General features: G+C 46.6%; 1 protein-coding gene across 2 annotated transcripts in view; it reads left to right on the top strand.

The window, feature by feature from the left end:
• HMGXB3 (HMG-box containing 3) overlaps positions 1–19,113 on the top strand; it is a 44,619-nt gene extending 25,506 nt beyond the window's left edge. For both annotated transcript variants that reach the window (XM_008152203.3, XM_028161546.2), the window contains 9 exons: positions 421–722; positions 1,247–1,374; positions 7,446–7,577; positions 8,445–8,629; positions 12,205–12,424; positions 13,761–13,894; positions 14,910–15,026; positions 16,586–16,795; positions 17,753–19,113. In XM_008152203.3, the coding sequence (XP_008150425.2) occupies positions 421–722; positions 1,247–1,374; positions 7,446–7,577; positions 8,445–8,629; positions 12,205–12,424; positions 13,761–13,894; positions 14,910–15,026; positions 16,586–16,795; positions 17,753–18,220 (1,896 nt within the window). In that variant the 3' untranslated portion in view covers positions 18,221–19,113. The remainder of the gene's footprint in view (positions 1–420; positions 723–1,246; positions 1,375–7,445; positions 7,578–8,444; positions 8,630–12,204; positions 12,425–13,760; positions 13,895–14,909; positions 15,027–16,585; positions 16,796–17,752) is intronic.
• Positions 19,114–19,152: the final 39 nt, after the last annotated feature.

The raw sequence follows: 19,152 nt of genomic DNA on the forward strand, positions 1-19,152 counted from the left end.
ACTCTAGGAGATTACTAGTATTTTGATCCTCCATTTCACAAGGAAATTAAAGCTTAGAAAGATTAAGTAAGTTGCTTTGGGTCACACTTGTACAGTTGTTAAGTAGCATAAGCAGAACTGAAGACCAGCCTGTTATCCTCCAAATCCCCTACCTGGTGAATGGGAGCTGACACTTGAAACCTTTACTAAGAGGTGTATTGTGTATAGTTTTTTTCATTTTATTGATAGAGAAACTGAGTGCCAGAGGGAGAAAGCTCCTGCCATAAGTCACAAGTGAGTTATTAGCTGAGCTGGTTAGGAACCTAGGTTTCCCACCTCTGTCATCGCCCATCCCTCTGTCACTCACAGCCTCTCCTGATGTAGCCCACAGCTGGCTCTTCTTGCCCTGGGTGCTTGGTGATCAATCCACTCTCTTCCCAGGAGGCAAGCTCAGCACTCCCAGATGGGCTGAGTGTCACAGAGCCCCTGAGCGCGGCCCAGAGGGAGATCCAACGCCAGTCCACGTTGCAGCTGCTCCGCAAAGTCCTGCAGATTCCTGAGAATGAGTCTGAGCTGGCCGAGGTCTTTGCCTTGATTCACGAACTCAACAGCTCTCGACTCATTCTGTCCAGCGTCAGTGAGGAGACAGTCACCATCGAGCAAACCTCTTGGTCAAATTATTATGAGTCTCCATCCACGCAGTGCCTTCTCTGTGGCAGCCCATTATTCAAAGGGGAACAAAAGTAAGCAGCCCTTTCACATTTCCTGCCCCTAACGGCTCCGTGTCACTTGGCCTGTACAAACAACTTTCTTTCTTCAAACAATGTTCAAGCTCTAACCTTTGAACATGTTATTCTCTGTGTTTCTTAGGTTTCCCTTACTTTTCCAATTGCTAATTAATAATAATAATTAGTAGTCATCTATTATTTCCATTGAAAAATGCCTAAAAGTTATTGTCACCAATTTAAGATTTAGTTTACATCTGGACTGCCCAGCATAATGCTTGGATTTGGGAGTTCAGTGGGATTGGTTAAATTGGTTAACAAATTGAGAATTATAATAAATTTGAGGATGATTCCACAGACCAGGTACCAACAAAGTGGAACACTCACCTAGAAAAACTTGGGGCACAAGCTCTAGCACCTTCATTTTCCTATTGCAGTAAAGTCTTGAGAATTTTGCTATTCATCTCTGAGTCTTGGAGACTGATTAATTATTAAGAGGTTGATATTCCTTCTGTTTTTGTTGGTGATGTTTTGGGTACTAGCTCCCCAGCTGGGCCCCAAGAGTGCTGGCTGATGACAGCCAACCGGCTGCAGGTGGTGACTGCCCAGGTGAAGATGTGTCTGAATCCCCATTGTCTGGCCCTGCATAGCTTCATGGACATCTATACAGGTGGGTGCCAGCCTTTCTTCCCTCAGTGGGCCCCCAAAGCAGGTTTGAGAACAGCCCCTGGGGTCAGACTCTGGTCCTGTGAGCCCTAGACCTTCTCTCAGATGGGGATTTTTCCTCCTGGATGTCTCAGCCCCAGTATACGTGTATCTCTCAAGTGTTAGGATTATCCAGGATTTTTAAAAAAATATATTTTTTATTGATTTAAGAGAGGATGGGAGATGGAGAGAGAGAGATAGAAACATCAATGATGAGAGAGAATCATTGATCTGCTTCCTCCTGCACACCCCCTACTGGGGATCAAGCCCATAACCCAGGCATGTGCCCTGACTGGGATTGAACCGTGACCTCCCAGTTCATAGGTCGACTCTCAACAACTGAGCCACTCCAGCCGAGCTCAGGATCTTTAAGCAAAATTACTTTTTAAATAATAGATCGTGATTATAGAAAAACTGAAAATGCTGACAAGTAGAAAGAGGAAACTGAAAATCAGTATTAATACTACCATGAGATAAACACTTAACATTATGCCCTCTAACTCCAGGAATGTTATTCATCACTGCAGAATATAAGAAAGTGTGGAAGGATTTATAGGTTTATAGCTTTTCTTCCAACAAAAATGTGGTTGTGCTGGATGTTGCTTTGGAATGTGCTTTTTAAAATTTAGCAGTACATCATTGGCATCTTCTTGTGCCAGGAAGTGGAGAAATACATGGACATTTTAAAGAAGTGGCACTCCAACTTAGAGTCCTCTTTGTAATTAAATCTTTGTGTACACAGCCTTACTTATTTCCCTAGGGCAAATGCTCAAAAGTGAAATTGCTGCGTATTCACCCATTTCTCCTCTGTTCATCAACATCAAACATTTATTCAATATTCATTATGTACCAACCATTGTGAGAATTTGAATCTTGAGTTTTATATGTAGAATTGGGTGCTGAAGATTAAAAAGTATTTGTTATTCTGTCTTCAGAACCTTATGGTGCCTGATTTTGAATTCATACTTTCAGTGTCTTGCATTGCCAGATTGAGTTTGTACTATTTTATGCTCTTGCCCACAATTAAAAGAATGCCATTTCCCTGCATTCTGTCTAGGCCAGTAGTACCTTAGGAATATATATATATATGTGTATATGTATATGTATATGTATATGTATATGTATATATATGTATATGTATATGTATATGTATATGTATATGTATATGTATATGTATATATGTATATATGTATATTTCTAATTTTAACTTTTTTTTTAAATTTACACATAGTAAAATTTACTTCGTTATTGTATAGTTATGAGTCGTGACAAATGCACTGAGTTGTGTAACTGCCACCCCAATCAGTATACACTGAGTGGCCAGATTATGATGATATCTGTGGGGTCCAGCCAGCCTGGCCAGGGGGAGGGGACATGGGCAGTTGGCCAGCCTGCCTGTTGGTTGAACTCCTGGTCGAGGGGACAATTTGCATATTAGCCTTTTATTATATAGGATATACACTGAGTGGCCAGATTATTATGCGTTCAGAGATCATAATAATCTGGCCACTCAGTGTATAGAACAGTTTCATCATCCCAAAATACTGTCTTCTACTTTCTCTTTGTGATCAAGCCCATTCTCTACCCCTAACATCTAGCAACCATTTGATATGCTGTTCATCTTTATAGTTGCATCTTTCCAGAATGTCATAAATCCAATCATAGAATGTAGAATTTCTAGTCTGATTACCAAGCATAAGGCCTTTTAGTCACTCATATTTTTTAATGTGTCAATAGTTTTTTTCCTTCTTATTGTTGAGTAGTTTTGCATTGTAAGCAGTATCACAATTTGTTTATCTGTTCACTCATTGCAGTTGAAGGACATTTGGATTGTTACCAGGTTTTGGCAGTTATGAATAGAGCTGCAATAAACATTCATGGGCAGGCTTTTGTGTGAACATAAATTTTCGTTTCTTTTTGGTAAATACCTAGGAGTCAGATTATTGCTGGGCTATATGGTAAATGTATATTTAATTTTATAAGAACTTTCCAAACCATTTACCTGATTATATGTATGTACCATTTTGCAAGCGCTCCAACTATGGCTGAGAGTTCTGGTTTGCTCCACTTGCCAGCACTTGGTATTGTCTATATTTTGTTTGTTTTTGTATTTTAACCATTCTAATAGGTATGTGAGTGGTATTTCATTGTGGTTTTAATTTGAATTGACTTGATGATTAATGTTGATGATATTTTCATGGGTTTTATTTGCCATTTGTATTTGTTCTTTGGTGAAGTATCTGTTTGATCTTTAGCCCATTGAATTGGGTTGTTCATTTTCTTCCTGTTTAGTTTTGAGAGTTCTTTGTATATTCTGGATACAAGTCCTTTGCCAGATAAGTGATTTGCAGATATTTTCTTAGGATCTTTGGCTTGTCTTTTCATTCTCTTAACAGAATCTTTCACAGAGCAAACATTCTTAATTATGATAAAGACCAATTCATCAAAATTTTTGTTGTTTTATTTTATCAATTTTTTCTTTTAGTGATTTGAGAGAGAGAGGAAGGGAGAGAGAGAAACATCGATCAGTTGCCTCCTGTATGCATCCTGACTGGGGATGGAACCGCATCCTAAGTATGTTCCCTGACCGGGAATTGAACCTGCACTCTTTTGGTGCACAGGATGATGCTCCAACCAACTGAGCCACCAGGCCAGGGATAGAAATATGTTTTTGATGTTCTATCTAAGATTTCTTTACCTGGGTGAGAGTCATAAATATTTTCTTCTAATAGTTTTATCATTTTGTGGTTTACATTTAGGTCTGTGAATTAATTTTTGTAAAAAGTGTGAGGCTCAGATCGAGTTCATTTTTGTTTTGGCCTGTGGATCTCCAATACCACCATTTGTTGAAAAGTAGTACTTTCTTCAATGAATTACCTTCATTTCTTTGTTGAAATCAAATCATCATATACATATGGGTCTATTTATGCATTCTATTCTGTTCCATTTCTTTATGTTGTTTACTAGAGGCCTGGTGCATGAAATTTGTGCATGGGAGGGGGTGTCCCTCAGCCCAGCCTGCATCCTCTTGAATCTGGGACCCCTTGGGGGATGTCCGACTGCCAATTCAGGCCTAAACCAGCAGTTGGACTCCCTCTCACAGGATCACTGGCTCCTAACCACTCACCTGCCTGCCTGCCTAATGCCCCCAATTGCCCTCCCCTGCCGGTCTGATCTTGCCCCCAACTGCCCTCCCCTGCTGGCCTGATCGCCCCTAACCCCCTGCCAACCTGATCTCGCCCCTAACTTCCTGCCAGCCTGATCTCGCCCCTAATTGCCTCTGCCTCAGCCCCCACCACCATGGCTTTGTCTGGAAGGAAGTCAGACGTCTGGAAGATGGCCGGTTGACCCAGTCTAATTAGCATATTATCCTTTTATTAGTATAGATTCTTTTGTCCCTATCACACTCTCTTGATTACTATGGATAAAGAGGTAATATGCAAATTAGCCAGGACACCGTAACAGTCATGACCACTCAGTAGGAGGCTGCGCGCGCAGGTGGGTGGGAGGGAACTGCTGCATGGTGAGGCAAGCTACGGGTGGCTCAGGCCTGCAGAGAGCAGGGTCTGCCAGCCGCCGCCACAGCGAGCAGGCCCGCAGAGAGCAGGGAGCAGGGCCTGCCAGCCTCGGCGGCGGTGAGGAGGCCTGCAGAGAACAGGGTCTGCCAGCCGGGGTGCACCAGCAGTCCCGCCTCTGCATGTGAGCTGCAGAGGAAACACCTTTTCTGACCGCTCATTGGCTAAGCTCCTGGTATGCCACTCGCAGTGTTCTTGGTAACTTGCGTCATAAGAATCCAAGAAGGTGATCTAGGGTTTTTCCACCTCACTCCTGGAGGAAAAAATGAAGGTCCACTTCTGGAGGGGCTAAGAAATGTCATATCCTGCCCTAGCCAGTTTTGTTCAGTGGATAGAGCCTCGGCCTGCCGACCGCAGGGTCCAGGTTCGATTCTGATCAAGGGCATGTACCTAGGTTGCAGGATCCTCCCTGGCCAGGGCACAGGTCAGGGCTCATGCAGGAGGCAACCAATCGAAGTGTCCCTCTCACATTGATGTTTCTGTCTTTCCCGCTCTCTTCCACGCTCTCTAAAAATCAATGGAAAAATATCCTAAGGTGAGGATAAAAAAAGAAAGAAAGAAAGAAAATATGAAAGAGACATCTTGAAATGCCTAAAGAAAGTTGTCATTTTTTCTTGGTGAAGGGACTGGAGTCCGTGTTGATGAAAACATCTTGGTGGCTGTGGCAGCCAGCAGTGGCAGCAACAGCGGGGTGATGGGTGCGGCGCCTTCCCGTGATCAGCCCTGTTGCCTCCTGCAGAGGGAGGCCAGACTGCGGCTTAGGCCCGAGCGGGCCTAAGCCATTAGTAGGACATCCCCTGAGGATTCCCGGATTGGAGAAGGTGCAGGTCAGGCTGAGGGACTCCCCTCCCCCGTGCACTAATTTCGTGCACTGGGCCTCTAGTTTCAATATAAACTTGAGAATCAGCTTGTTAGTGTCTACAGAATCTTGCTGGAATTTTAATTGGGATTGTATGGAATCTATACATCAATTTGGGGAAGTTTGACATGATTAAAAAATATTAATTGTCCCATTTATGAACATGGTCTGCCTCTCTGTTTTATTGGGTTTTCTTTTATTTATTTTTTATCAGTGTTTTATACTTTTCAGCATATAGGTCCACACATGTTTTGTTAGATTTATTTTTTAAAAATATGTTTTTATTGATTTCAGAGAGGAAGGGAGAGGGAGAGAGAGATAGAAACATCAATTATGAGAATTACCGATCAGCTGCCTCCTGCACGCCCCCACTGGGGACCGAGCCCGCAACTCAGGCATGTGCCCTCAACCAGAATCAAACCTGGGACCCTTCAGTCCACAGGCCGATGCTCTATCCACTGAGCCAAACCAGCCGGGGCTAGATTTATACCTAAGTATTTTTTGTAGTAACTTTTTATAGATTATTATAGTTTTTAAAATTTATCAATTTAATAGGTAAAAGCTGGTATATAGTTTCTTAATTTCTTTGATTACTAAGAAGATTGTCTGTCTTAGGTGTATGTTTTCTGTTTTCTCCTCCATGAATTTCTCTTGTGAATATTTTCATTCTGTTTTGGGTTATTTTGTTGACAGAACTCTTCTTCAGTTTATCAGTTATCCTTTTTTTATTTTAATTGGTTCAAGTCTAACGTTATTATTATTTTTTAATCTTTATTGTTGAAAGTATTACACATGTCCCCTTTTTCCCCCATTGACCCCCTCCAGCCCAGCCCCCCTCTCCCCCACCCCCCCCAGGCCTCAGCACCCTATTGTCTCTGTCCATGGGTTATGCATATGTGCATACAAGGTCTTTGATTGATTACCTCCCACCCATCCACTCACCCTCACTTTCCCTCTGAGATTCCTCATTATCTGTTGTCTTTAAAATTGTAATTTTTTTGCTTTCTGTTTTAATTTTTATGTAATCATTGTTTTGATCTTTTTTATGGCTTCAAAATGTATCATGCTTAGAAAGGGGGGGAAAAGGGGACATGAGTAATACTTTCCCCATTCCTTATACAAGCTTATATTCCATAGTATGCTTTTGTGCATTATGTATTGTGCAAATGTAAAATCACCCTCTTTTATTTGTCTTAAACTGACTGCATTTAAATTTCTCTGAGTCTTTTAACTCAAAATTTGGGTGGTTTTTTAGCCTGTTTCACATTCTCTACACATCCCTGGGTTAAAAGATACCCCTGGTCTTTCCCCACGGTGCAGCTGTGCGAGGTCGTGAGGACTGAACTGGGTGGTAGGAAGATGTTTCTTTTTTTTCTTGTGTTATTTTATTATTTGCTTTTTTCATTTAATAATGTATTATGGACAACTTCATGTCATAGCATTTAGGTCTACCTTATTCTTTGTAATGATGCAGAGTTTGCTATTTTATAAATGCACCATAGTTTATTTAACTGTTCCCCGATTGGGCTTTTAGTTCCCAGTTTTTTGCCATTGTGGATGATGTTATGGTGAATTTCCCTGTTGCCTTTTCTTAATCTTCAGGTCTCTTTAATGTGGGGAACAAGGTGCTAGTGAGCCTGGACTTGCTTTTTGCAATCCGAAACCAGATTAAGCTGGGAGAGGACCCCAGAGTGTCTGTCAACGCTGTTCTGAAGTCGGTGCAGGAGCAGGCAGGTAAAGGATGGCTCCCTCCCTTTCCCAAGGTTAGGTCTAAGCTCCCTGGGAATTTTCAGTGATGGGCTTTGGTTGAAAGAGTCATCTTGGGGGCAAGGCTGATATTTTGAAAAGGAAACATTTTTGGCCTCCTAACACTTCTCCTCTTGAATTTCACAAATGCCAAACTAAGTTTAGAAAGTGTGAGTCTATCCGTGCATCCAGGGACCCTCAGCATGAGGCTAAACTGACTTTAGAAGTTCGTCCTTTGGTCATAGGTAGACTGCATGTTAATCAGACTCATTTTGAGTACACAGTTTCTGGAGGTCCCAGGGCTCATGCTGAGGGACCACCCTCCTCACTATTAGAAATTATTTCTGTTTGTTCTTTTCCCATCCCATACCATACCATCCCGTTCTTATAGACTCCAGTCCTCCTGCATTTTTCCTGCTGTGAGGTATTAGAGCAAAGGTGCTAGAGCCAGACAGGCAGGCTTATGTTTGAGTCTTGGCTCTGCCACTTAGTGGCACTGTGATTTTAACCAAGTTATTTTCTCTGTGCCTCAGTTTCTCCAGTTATAAAATGAGGAAAATAATAGCTCCTCATTCAGAAAGATATGAGTTAAATGAGAAAATTTGAAGCTCTGCACATTATCTAGTGCCTAGTAGGTGCTTAGTAGTACAGGCAGACATAACTGATTGGAATTGCCCTCCAGGTTGCCACCTGAGCACTTGAAGGCCAGGGTGCTTGACCCTTGGAGTGGTTAGTACTCTTGGGTGTTCTGCAAGAGAAGCCATCGCAGAATTGCTGTTCTTGCTGGCCATTAGCTCATCCCCAGTGGCCTCGGGGTCTTTTTCTGTGACCTACTCAGAGCTCTTGCTCTTCTAGAGAAGTCGCTGGCCTCAGAGGAGCTAAGCCAGCTGCAGGAGCTGCTGTGCAATGGCTATTGGGCTTTTGAGTGCCTCACTGTCCGAGACTACAATGACATGATCTGTGGCATCTGTGGTGTGGCCCCCAAAGTGGAAATGGCCCAGAGGAGTGAAGAAAACGTGCTGGCACTGAAGAGTGTGGAGGTAAGTGCCTCTCAGTCACCGTGGGTAACCTTTAGAACTGTCCTCACACTTCGCTGCCACCTTCTGCATGATGTATGTCCCCAGGGACAGACGACTCCAGTCCTGTCCTGTGTGAGAAGAGTGGCTTTTTCCTGGCACTGCCCAGGATTTCATCTAAGGAAGATCAGATGGAAATAGAGGCATTTGTTATCACTCAACAAATTTATCAAACATGAACTAGGTACACTTTTTAGACACTTGGGAAATGGCAGTTAAGAAAAAACCCACAGAGTTTCTGTGCTCATGGAGCTCACCTTCTGGTTTGGGTAATCAGGAAACAAACATTAACAATTTATTATAATAATAAATTATATGCCTATATTATAAAGAATAAATTACAAGAAACGTGGTAACAGTGAATCCAGGGTGTGGTGGGAAAGGAAATTCCTCTTTTATACAGGGTAGTCGAGGATGGCCTTTCTGATAGGAGGGTGTTTGAATAAAGATTGGAGCCCATGTTCTCTTCTGGGGGAGGAACATTCCAGGCAGAGGGAGCAGGAAGGGTCTAAGGTGGGTTTGCGGGGCATGGTTGAGGAACAGCCAGGAGGCCAGGGTGTGGCTGGCGTGTGTGGGCAATGGAGAAAGTGGTAGGATAAGTGAGGTTCAGGAGGCTGGACTCTGTGGGGTCGTGTGGGCCATTTTGAGGATATGCTGTGGGGGAAATGAGAGTCTCTTACGGGTTTTGAGGATCTGATCTGATCTGTTATCTTTGTGTGAACATTTTTTAGTTAAGAACCTAACACCAAACTCAGATAGGTTTACATATTAATTCTAACAAATATCCAAGAAACCTCTGATTCCAATCATAGAAGAACAGCAAATATACAACTCATTGTATAAGGCCATATAACCTTAAAGCAAAACCAGATGTTTACTATAATAGAAAAAATTGGGACTGATTATACTCATGAATATAGATGTTGTGAAGTCTTTTTTTTTTTTTTAAATATATTTTATTGATTTTTTACAGAGAGGAAGGGAGAAGGAATAGAGAGCTAGAAACATTGATGAGAGAGAAACATCGACCAGCTGCCTCCTGCACACCCCCCACCGGGGATGTGCCCGCAACCAATGTACATGCCCTTGACCGGAATCGAACCCGGGACCCTTCAGTCCGCAGACTGACGCTCTATCCACTGAGCCAAACCAGTTTCGGCAAGATGTTGAAGTCTTGAATAAGATAATAGCAAATCAACTTCAACAACAAATAAAGTAATCCATTGTGACTAAGTTTATTCCAGGAAAGGAAGATTGCTTCGATATTAGAAAATACACTAATGTAATTCACTCCTTAACAGATTAAGGGAGAAAAGCCATATGGTTATTTCATTAGATGTAAAAGAGGCTTTCAGTGTTGCTCAACACCTGTTTATGATAAATCTCCTAGCAAACTGGAAATAATAGAGAATCTTCCTTAACCTAGTACAGGGGTTTAAAAAAATCCCATAGTTTGATTAGCTCTTCCCCACAATCATGTGCCGTTAGTCTGAGTCTGCACATAGTCGCTCTGGGGTTCATAGATGTTCTGAGTTTCCATCTCTGAACTCTGACCCAAGGACCGGAACAGGAAGTGACTCTTAAGGCACCAGGCCTGTAGCTCTGCCTGTTCACCACCAGGGGAGGTGTGGGCTCTTTCGAGAAAACCTTTATCCTGGCCAGCGGAGCATATTTGAGATTTAGTTCATATTCTTTTTTTCTTCCCAGTTAAAAAATATTCATATGTTGATCAAGTATTTATACTTGAAGAATGGTAGTATATAATAAGACATACGAAAACAAGCATACTGCATGCTGGAGTTTGTTTCTTGTGGATAAAGTGAACGGAAAAAAATTTTGCTTCTGTATGTGATCTCACCGAGAGGCTCTTCTTCATTCATTCAAATCTGCTTGCCTAATGGTAATATTAACAGTAATGCAGCTACGATTTATTGAGCATTTTATTACATATGCCAAGTTCTTACTCTGTGCTCAGTGCTTTAATATATACTGACTTCTCACCCCAATTCTGTGAGATTTGTGTAGATGAAGGGATTGAAGCCCAGAGCTTGCCCACGCTCATTCAGCCAGGACTTGGCCTCATTCTGGTTGTCTGACTCCAGAGTCTGAGCTCGTAAAGACTGCCATGCTCACCTGTACCTCCTGGGTCTCTGAGCTCTGATTTTTCTAATCACATTGGCCTGCAGAGGTTTCCAGAATAGACAGAAGCCCCCTTCCCCACAAGGCTCACTGCTCTTAGTCCCACCAGGGCTCTTTCTTCATGGTTTCTTTCTTCAAGCGTTCCCTTCATTCTTAGTGTGTATGAGTCTTCTCTTCCATGGCATTGGTTATTTCTTTCTAGAGACCAGGGCTTACTTTATTTTCTCCCCTTTGTGCATGTACAGCAGTGTGGTGCATGTGGGGAGAAGGGGTAGGGGGTGTCCTGAAGTTACTGACAAAGCTTAAATATGCAGTTGTCTATTAGGAGACTGCCGGGTTGGCCCCTTCCCTCAGGGACTGTATAGAGGAGGACCCTCTGGACTAATGACAGCAGCCATGTCAGTTGCTCACACAGCATACTTAGTTGGCATTTCCTGTCCCCTGTTCTTGGTGAAGAGGGTGGGTTGAGTTCCTTATGAAATTATGGTGGGAGACTTTGTCATGTACTCGCAGCATGCGCTCGTGCCCTGTGAGGTGGGGAAGGAAAGGGGAGTAAGATGGGGAGATAGATGTCTTGTGTAGAGCAGTGGTCCTCAGGATTAGTGGACACAGAAATTACATTGGACAGTGGCTCTCAGTCTTATTAGTGTGGAGGGCTTGCTTGACCCTACCCACAAGGGTTCTGATTTAGTAGGTCTGGAGTGGACCTGAGAATTTGCCTTTCTAACAAGTTCCCAGGTGATTAATGCTCTTGCTGCTGGTCCAGGGGCTACACTTTGAGAACTGCGCACATGGGGAATCTGTTTAAAGTGCACACTTATAAATATAGTTCATACAGATCGACATGTGCCCCGGTATTAGCATTGATAAGTAACATAAATGACTGCTCCAAGTAATAGGATCTGGGTCACACTTTGAGGACCATATAAGGGGGATACCAGGAGAAAAACTGAGTAACTCAACTACGAGGTGCCTACAATAGGTAAGTAAGTGCTGCATGAGGTAGAGGAGATAGCTGTGTTCTGGCAAGGCCTGGAGACCTTTCTACAGGAGGTCAGGGATCAACAGGGCCTTGGAAGTAGGTAGAATATCACTACATTTTATTCTGATGATTCCTACCAGCCAGTATAGGCATTAAGGGCATGGGCTTTGGAACTCGACCTTTGTTTGCATTCTGTTCTATCTTGCTCCAGTGGTCTCACTCAGACACCTCAGGCTTGTATGTGGCAAAGGACAGTTAGGTACTGAGATGTCAGATTTGGGGGCATCCCAGCAGTGCATGGCTGTCGTAAACCCTCTCCCCAGCCTTGGTTGCCCTGAGCGTATCAAGAGGGTAGGCTTTTGTGTTGCTAATATTCTGTGGCTCCTACAGTTTGACCTTTTTTATCCTGACCTTTTAGTTCACCTGGCCTGAGTTCTTGGGCTCTAGTGAGGTAAACGTGGAGGACTTTTGGGCCACGATGGAGACAGAGGTGATTGAGCAGGTGGCCTTCCCTGCCAGCATCCCTATCACCAAGTTTGATGCCTCTGTTATTGCCCCCTTCTTCCCACCACTCATGAGAGGAGCTGTGGTCGTCAACACTGAGAAAGACAAAAACCTGGATGTACAGCCAGTACCTGGTAAGGCCACCTGGTGGCTGACTGGGGTCAGGGAAGGGCCCAGTCAAGAGTCTAGAACATTGTCCATGGCAAGATGCACAAATGGCAGAGCGGGGGCCAGGCCCACCCTGGGCTCCTTCTGGAAAGAGAGAACAACCTGTGACAGATCCCCTAGAGATGAAAGTCATGGTGTGGAGTTTTGAAGTGCTGCCAGCCATATTGTATAGCCCATTGTCAGCCTTCGGGGATGCACTGCGCTGAACAGTGGAAGTCCTCCGAGAAATGCTGATAAGGCTCCAAACCCAAAGGTTCTCACTGATAAGTGTGGGGGTTGCGGGGAGGCCAGGGAGTCTGCTTTCTTAACAGTCCTTAAGACAGTTTTACAGATGCCCTGTGGCGTACATTGAGACACCCTGGACTAGCTGTTGAGAGCATAGGTTTCTGACACCAAGAGTTTGAGTCCCAGCTATGCCACTTAGCATTAGTAGCCATGTGACCTCCATCAAGTCCCTTCATTGCCTTGAGCCTCTGTTGCTTCATTCACAAACGGGGCATGATATGGTTACCCATCTCCTGGGCTGTTGTGAAGATTAAGTGATCTAATTAGAGGATAGCCTCCTACTTTTTTAAAAAAACTGCAACTCACAATAAGAAATAGGTTCTGTATCATGACCCAGCATGATACTCATAAGTAGGTACATGTGTGTGTATCTGTAACTAAAGCAAAACTTTCATTAAACAGTTTTTTTCTTGCCAAGTGCATTATACTTTGTTTTCTACTTTATTTCACTTTTAAAATTTTGGATATGACCCACTGAAGTAATTTTTCTCAGTATTTAACATGTTGTGATCCACTGGTTCTCAAACAGTGCTTCCTAACATTAGATGTGAGGCCCACCTCCTATTTGCTGCTTCAAGGCCCAGAAAGTGTTTTTTTAAGGCCCCCACATATTTCTGTTGATGAGGCAGGTTCAGGAACAGTGTATAGAGAACATTTTAAAATGGGAGTTGCTGCTGCTTGTTGCTGTGGCTGTGGTAAGCATCTGAGATTCTGAAAAACCTTACCAGGTTAAAGCTGGCCCATTTGGGAGTTCTTTGCAAGGGCACTCTGCCAGATCTCCTAGATGTTCATGGGCACAAAGCAGTCTGAGAAACTTCAGATCTCTGCAGAAGTCATAAGCTCTGCCCTGAGTCCACCTCTCGCAGCACCCAGGGCAGTGCTCAGGGCAGAGCCTGCTTCCACTCCTTGCTGTACTGTAGGCCTCGCCCCCTTGTTCTCATCCTCACGCATCAGGTGCTGCCCATGACCTCTGTGGCTGAGGCAGTGCCCTCCGCTCAGCACTGTTGTCTCTTGCAGGCAATGGCAGTGCCTTGGTGAGGCTGCTCCAGGAGGGCACCTGCAAGCTGGAGGAGATGGGCTCCTACAGCGAGGAGGAGCTGCAGCAGCTGCTTAGGCAATGTGGCATCCCCTTTGGGGCAGAAGACTCTAAGGTGAGTGTTGGGTAGCAGTAGACAGGGACGTTGGGAGCAGGCTGGTGGTCCATTCTTCTGGCCAGGAATATGAACACCTGTGACTGGGCACCTGTGTTAGACAGAGGATGCTGGCAGTCAGGGAGGCCTGGGATGTAGTTAGCAGTCCGATTGTAACATGCATGTGAGGCCTTTCCCTCCAGTCATTCATCTATTGATGGTAGTGGGTTCAGAATCTGGGGTTGGGCATCCTGGTCTCCTGCCTACTGTGTGTGACCTTGGGTAAGCGCCTTATATTTCATATATATATTTCTGAGAGGAAGGGAGAGGGAGAGAGATGGAAACATCGGTGATGAGAGAGAATCATTCATTGGCTGCCTCTTGCATGCCCCACACTGGGGATCGAGCCTGCAACCCGGGCATGTGCCCTGTCTGGGAATCGAACCATGATCTCCTGGTTCATAGGTCGACGCTCAATCACTGAGCCATGCCAGCCGGACAGCACCTTCTATTCCTGAGCCTTGGTTTTCTCATTTTGCAAAGTGGAAGTAACTAAAATACCGACCTCGAGAGATTGTCGTCAGGAAGGCAGGCACTTTGCATAGTGCCTGGTTGTCACCTATCCAGGCTCCTAAAGAGTGCGTGCTGTGACAGTTCATAGAGTGTGTGTGTGTAGGAGTGCTTTATTCATACGTTATTTACTTCCCTTCATACTGATAAAGCTGTTGAACATTTTATGTTTCTTTCAAGTTCAGACTCAAATATTAGCTTCTCTTTGAAGCTTTCCCTGTAAAAAGTAGGAACGCAAGCCTCAGAGTGGCAGCTCCGTCAGCCAGGCTGTCTCTGTCTGTGACCCTTTCTGGGCCTCGGGGTCCTCATCTCTACCTAGAGGACGTTGGGCTGGCAAGGCTCCAAGGCCCACCGCGGCCTTGACGGTTGATTCTCTTGCGTTGGGTATTGAAGGGAGCGTGTGGTGCTGGGCGCAGGCCTGGTCCTTAGCCTTCACTGCTGTTTCTAATCTTGACTTCTGCTCCAGGACCAGCTCTGCTTCTCCTTGTTGGCCCTCTATGAATCTGTACAGAATGGAGCCAGAAGCAGACAGCCCCCGCCTCATCTCACAGGGGGTAAAATCTACAAGGTGTGCCCCCATCAGGTAAGAGGGTAACAAGGAGGAGCCTGGGGTGAATTTGCTCATAACACATTGCCCACAGTCTGACTGAGCCCGCTCGTCCTGTGGGAGCTGGCACTTAGCTCACGGGCAGCCTGGGGAGTAAGTCCACGTGTGTCAGGTGCCACACTTCGGCCAAGCGGGGAGCCTGGGTTATCATCAGTGAGTATTTACCAAGCCCCCTACCGTGTGCTGGCCCCCGCCTTAGCTGTTGAGGGTACAGAGGTGAGCAACGATGTCTTTCCTTCCTAGTTGACCTCATTTTAGTGAGGAAACAAAGTCACCACAGCTTGTGGACAAAGGAAGTGACAGTGAGGGACTTCCTGTCCTTGCGACAGCCAGAGAAGGCTGAGGGCCCAGTGATGAGTGAAGGAAGGAATGTTCCAGCAGAGGGAAGAGCAGCCACTAAGCCCTCAGTGGGGAAGCCTAGTGAGCCAAGAGAAGGGAGGCTGAGGGGCCATGTAAGGCCTTGTAGGCCAGAGCAACAGTTTGGATTTTTTTTCTGAGACCAATGATGGACCCACTGAATGGTTTTGAATGGGAAATGGGATAGACATGGCCTGGTTTTGGTTTTAGGGAGGTCACTGTCTGTCTGTAGAGTGTGGAAAGGGCAGGCACCGGGGTCACTCTGGAAAGGTCGTGTAGTTTGACAGAGTAGGCACAGGAACACAAGGGTATAACACCCCGTGCACAAGCACTACATAGCGGGGCGGGGGTGAGGGGTGGGGGGCGGCGGTGGAGACTGGCAGAGCTTCAGTTCACTGAGATGTGTGAGTGGGCAGGGCGACCTCGCTGTCAAAAGAGTCAAGTCGTCAACTCCTTCAACAAAGCTGTGTCTGTGGGAGACGCTGGATGCCTCCAGCCTGGCAGAGTGGAGCCTGCTCCCAGGAGTGTGTTCATGTGCCTCAGGCCATCTCATGACAACACAGGGACAGATGTGAGAGCTAGAGATCGCAGGGCTGTGATGGAAGAGCCATATCACTTGGAGGCGGCAGCCAGGTCTGGTGGATATGAAGGTGAAGGTGGAGGCAGAGGCAGAATTCTCCAGTGTACACACAGCTGCCTGGCTGTGGAGGGGCGCTTGGGGGCCCTGTCAGTGGAGGTGTTAGCTTGCATCAGGATCTGGTGGGGAGCTGCTTAGAATACAGCTGCCTTGGTTTTGGGGTAGAGCCCAGGAGCTTCATTTTTAACCAGCTCCTTGCTGCCGGTGCTACGCAGCCGGGTTAGGGAGGCACTAGGCTAGGTGTTGGTACTGGGTAGGGTGATGTGGTGGCAGGGTGGGGAGAGAGGTTGGAGCAGATGACCTGGGAGTTTTTAAGCCTCAGCTGAGGACCGGACGTTCCCAACTCTCCTCTCAGGAGGTCAGGGATGAGCTGGCGACTTCATTTAGGGACAGAAGGAAGACAGAAGCAGAATGTTTTGGGCTCTGTCTGGCAGGATGGCTGTGGCTTCAGTCACAAAACCTGATTGTTCATCTTCCTGGGAAGAAGCCATTGAGGACTCCACTCATTGTGTCCTGTGCTGTGCCCTCCATCTATCTGTAGGTGATCTGTGGCTCCAAGTACCTTGTGAGGGGCGAGAGTGCCCGGGACCATGTGGATCTGCTGGCCTCTTCCCGCCACTGGCCACCTGTCTATGTGGTGGACATGGCCACACGAGTGGCCCTTTGTGCTGACCTCTGCTACCCAGAGCTGACCAATCAGATGTGGGGGAGGAACCAGGGCTGTTTCTCTAGTCCCATGGAGCCGCCTGTGGTGAGTTTTCTTCTGAGGACCTGGAATAAATTCTGCAGGTCATGTCTCTCCCGCCCCCTCCCCCCTGGTTCTTCGGTAAGGTCTTATCTCCAGCATCCTTCCTCCATCAGTATTTGCCTTGATGTTCTGGAACTATTTACTCCATAAATTTTACTGACCAGCCCCTGTGTGTGTGTGGCCACAACATGTCACTTAAGGTGCCACAGTTATCCTAGGGTCAGGGTTGCCTTCCTGATAAGCCTAGAAAATTGCCTCCTTTGATAGTCATCATGGCCACTGATATACTGAAGGCCCCAATCAGCCCCGTCTTGGATTTAACCATGAATATACTGCATGGCATGTCTTTTATGATCTGGAGGCACAATGGCTTAGAAAACACCTTATCCAACCCTCTCCTTTTATTAAAGGGGGAAGTAAGGCCCAGAGTGGGAAATAGACTTGTCCAGTGTCACACAGCATGTTCGTGACAGAGCCCGTGTCTGTGTCTTGGTACATTGTACCAAGCAATGGCTATTACCAGAGGCATGTGCCCTCCAAGGCCAGCTGAACCCTGTACAGACAATAGGAGAAAGGGGGCATCATTGTCACACTCACCTTTTCCTTATTCCCTGGGGCTCACTGGCTCTGGGGGCTTGTGCTGAGCACTGCAGCAGACGTCTGAGCCTCAGTGGGAGCCACTCCCTCCCCACTGCCTTGCAGCCCTGCCTCAGTTGACCAGGCACTACAGTAAACAACAGCAGCTCAGGTAATCCAACATCTGCTCTGATTACTGTCCCCGTTCTCACATGAGGAAATGGAGGCACAGAGATGGAGGAGAGGGGGCTTGCCCCAGGAGGCACGGTGTGTGTTGACGGGAGGATTTGGACAGGGCTGATGACCCCACAGCCTTCACTCTCACCCACCGCACAGGTCCCACCTGTCGTTCCCTCATGTCAGAGTGGCTTATCTCTCTTCTAGAGTGTGTCCTGCCCAGAACTCCTGGATCAGCATTATACTGTGGACATGACGGAGGCCGAGCACTCGGTCCAGCACCCGGTCACCAAGACGGCCACACGGCGCATCGTCCATGCAGGCACACAGCCCAGTCCTGGTGACTCCAGTGCTGGGCACCACTCTTTGGCCCTGTGTCCTGAGTTGGCACCCTACGCAACTATCCTGGCCTCTATCACAGACAGCAAACCAAACAGTGTCCGCCAGCGGCCCATTGCCTTTGACAATGCCACTCACTATTACCTCTACAACCGCCTCATGGACTTCCTCACCAGCCGTGAGATTGTCAACCGGCAGATCCACGACATTGTGCAGAGCTGCCAGCCTGGCGAGGTGGTCATCCGCGACACCCTTTACCGCCTTGGGGTTGCTCAGATCAAGACGGAGACAGAGGAGGAGGGTGAGGACGAGGAGGTGGCCGCAGTGACAGAATAAGCCAGGCTTTTGTACAGGGACCGCACCATCTCTCTCAAGCCATAGCAATGCCCTTTCCCAAGGCAGATCCATCCAGGGGACCGGCAGGAGCATTCACCTGTGGGGAGGGCCTCTGATGCTGGCACTGACCAAAGAGCTCCCATTTTCTGAGCACAGTGGGGCCTGGGGTTCTTGGTTCTCACCTTCTGGGGGTCGAGAGAGGTACCAGGACGCTACAGCCCCGAGAAAGCACTTGGAGGACATAGTATATTCAACAGGGGAAGGGAGGCCGAGGGAAGGCTGCCTGGGGCCTGCTGCGGGTCAGGGCCGAGGTCGCGGGATGGGCTAAGGCTGAGTTCGGCACTAGGTGGGCAGGTTGCTAAGGTGGCCCTTCCCGCCTCTGGGAATGCTGTTTCCTGCTCCACAGCCACATGAGCTCCTTAGCCTGTTGCCTTTGACTCAGGGCCTTGGGGGCCTCCTTAGCTCTAGGGACTCCTTTGGGCTCTCCCAGAGGAAGGACGCACGCACTTCCCTCCTGCTTTTCCTGCACCCAGGTCTGGGGGACAGAGGAGGGAGAAACAGCCACAGCTCTCTTCCAGGACTGTCCTCTGCCCGAGCTTTGAGGAAGAGGGTCCTCTTCCTCCTTTCCCTGCCACTGGACCCTCACCACAGAGGGGATGTGGCCATGGCCTGACATCACCTGGCAGCAGTAGGAAAAACTCCCTTCTGTGAAGGGGAAGCAGATGGGCTGTAAGGAAATAGCGGGACTGGCTCAAGTGCCCAGGGTTTGCTTAGGGCACAGGAATTGGCCATGTGTTATTTAATTTATTGAGAGGAGTGGAATAGGTGGCTTTTTTCCCCTCCCTCTTTCCCCAGCAAGGATAAAGTTTATTAAATTATCTGGTTTTGGTGAAGCAAGAGTCAATTTCATGCTCATTGTGGGGGGCACAGTG

The sequence above is a fragment of the Eptesicus fuscus genome, chromosome 6 (genome assembly GCF_027574615.1).
Source record: "Eptesicus fuscus isolate TK198812 chromosome 6, DD_ASM_mEF_20220401, whole genome shotgun sequence".
Taxonomy (NCBI): Eukaryota; Metazoa; Chordata; class Mammalia; order Chiroptera; family Vespertilionidae; genus Eptesicus; species Eptesicus fuscus.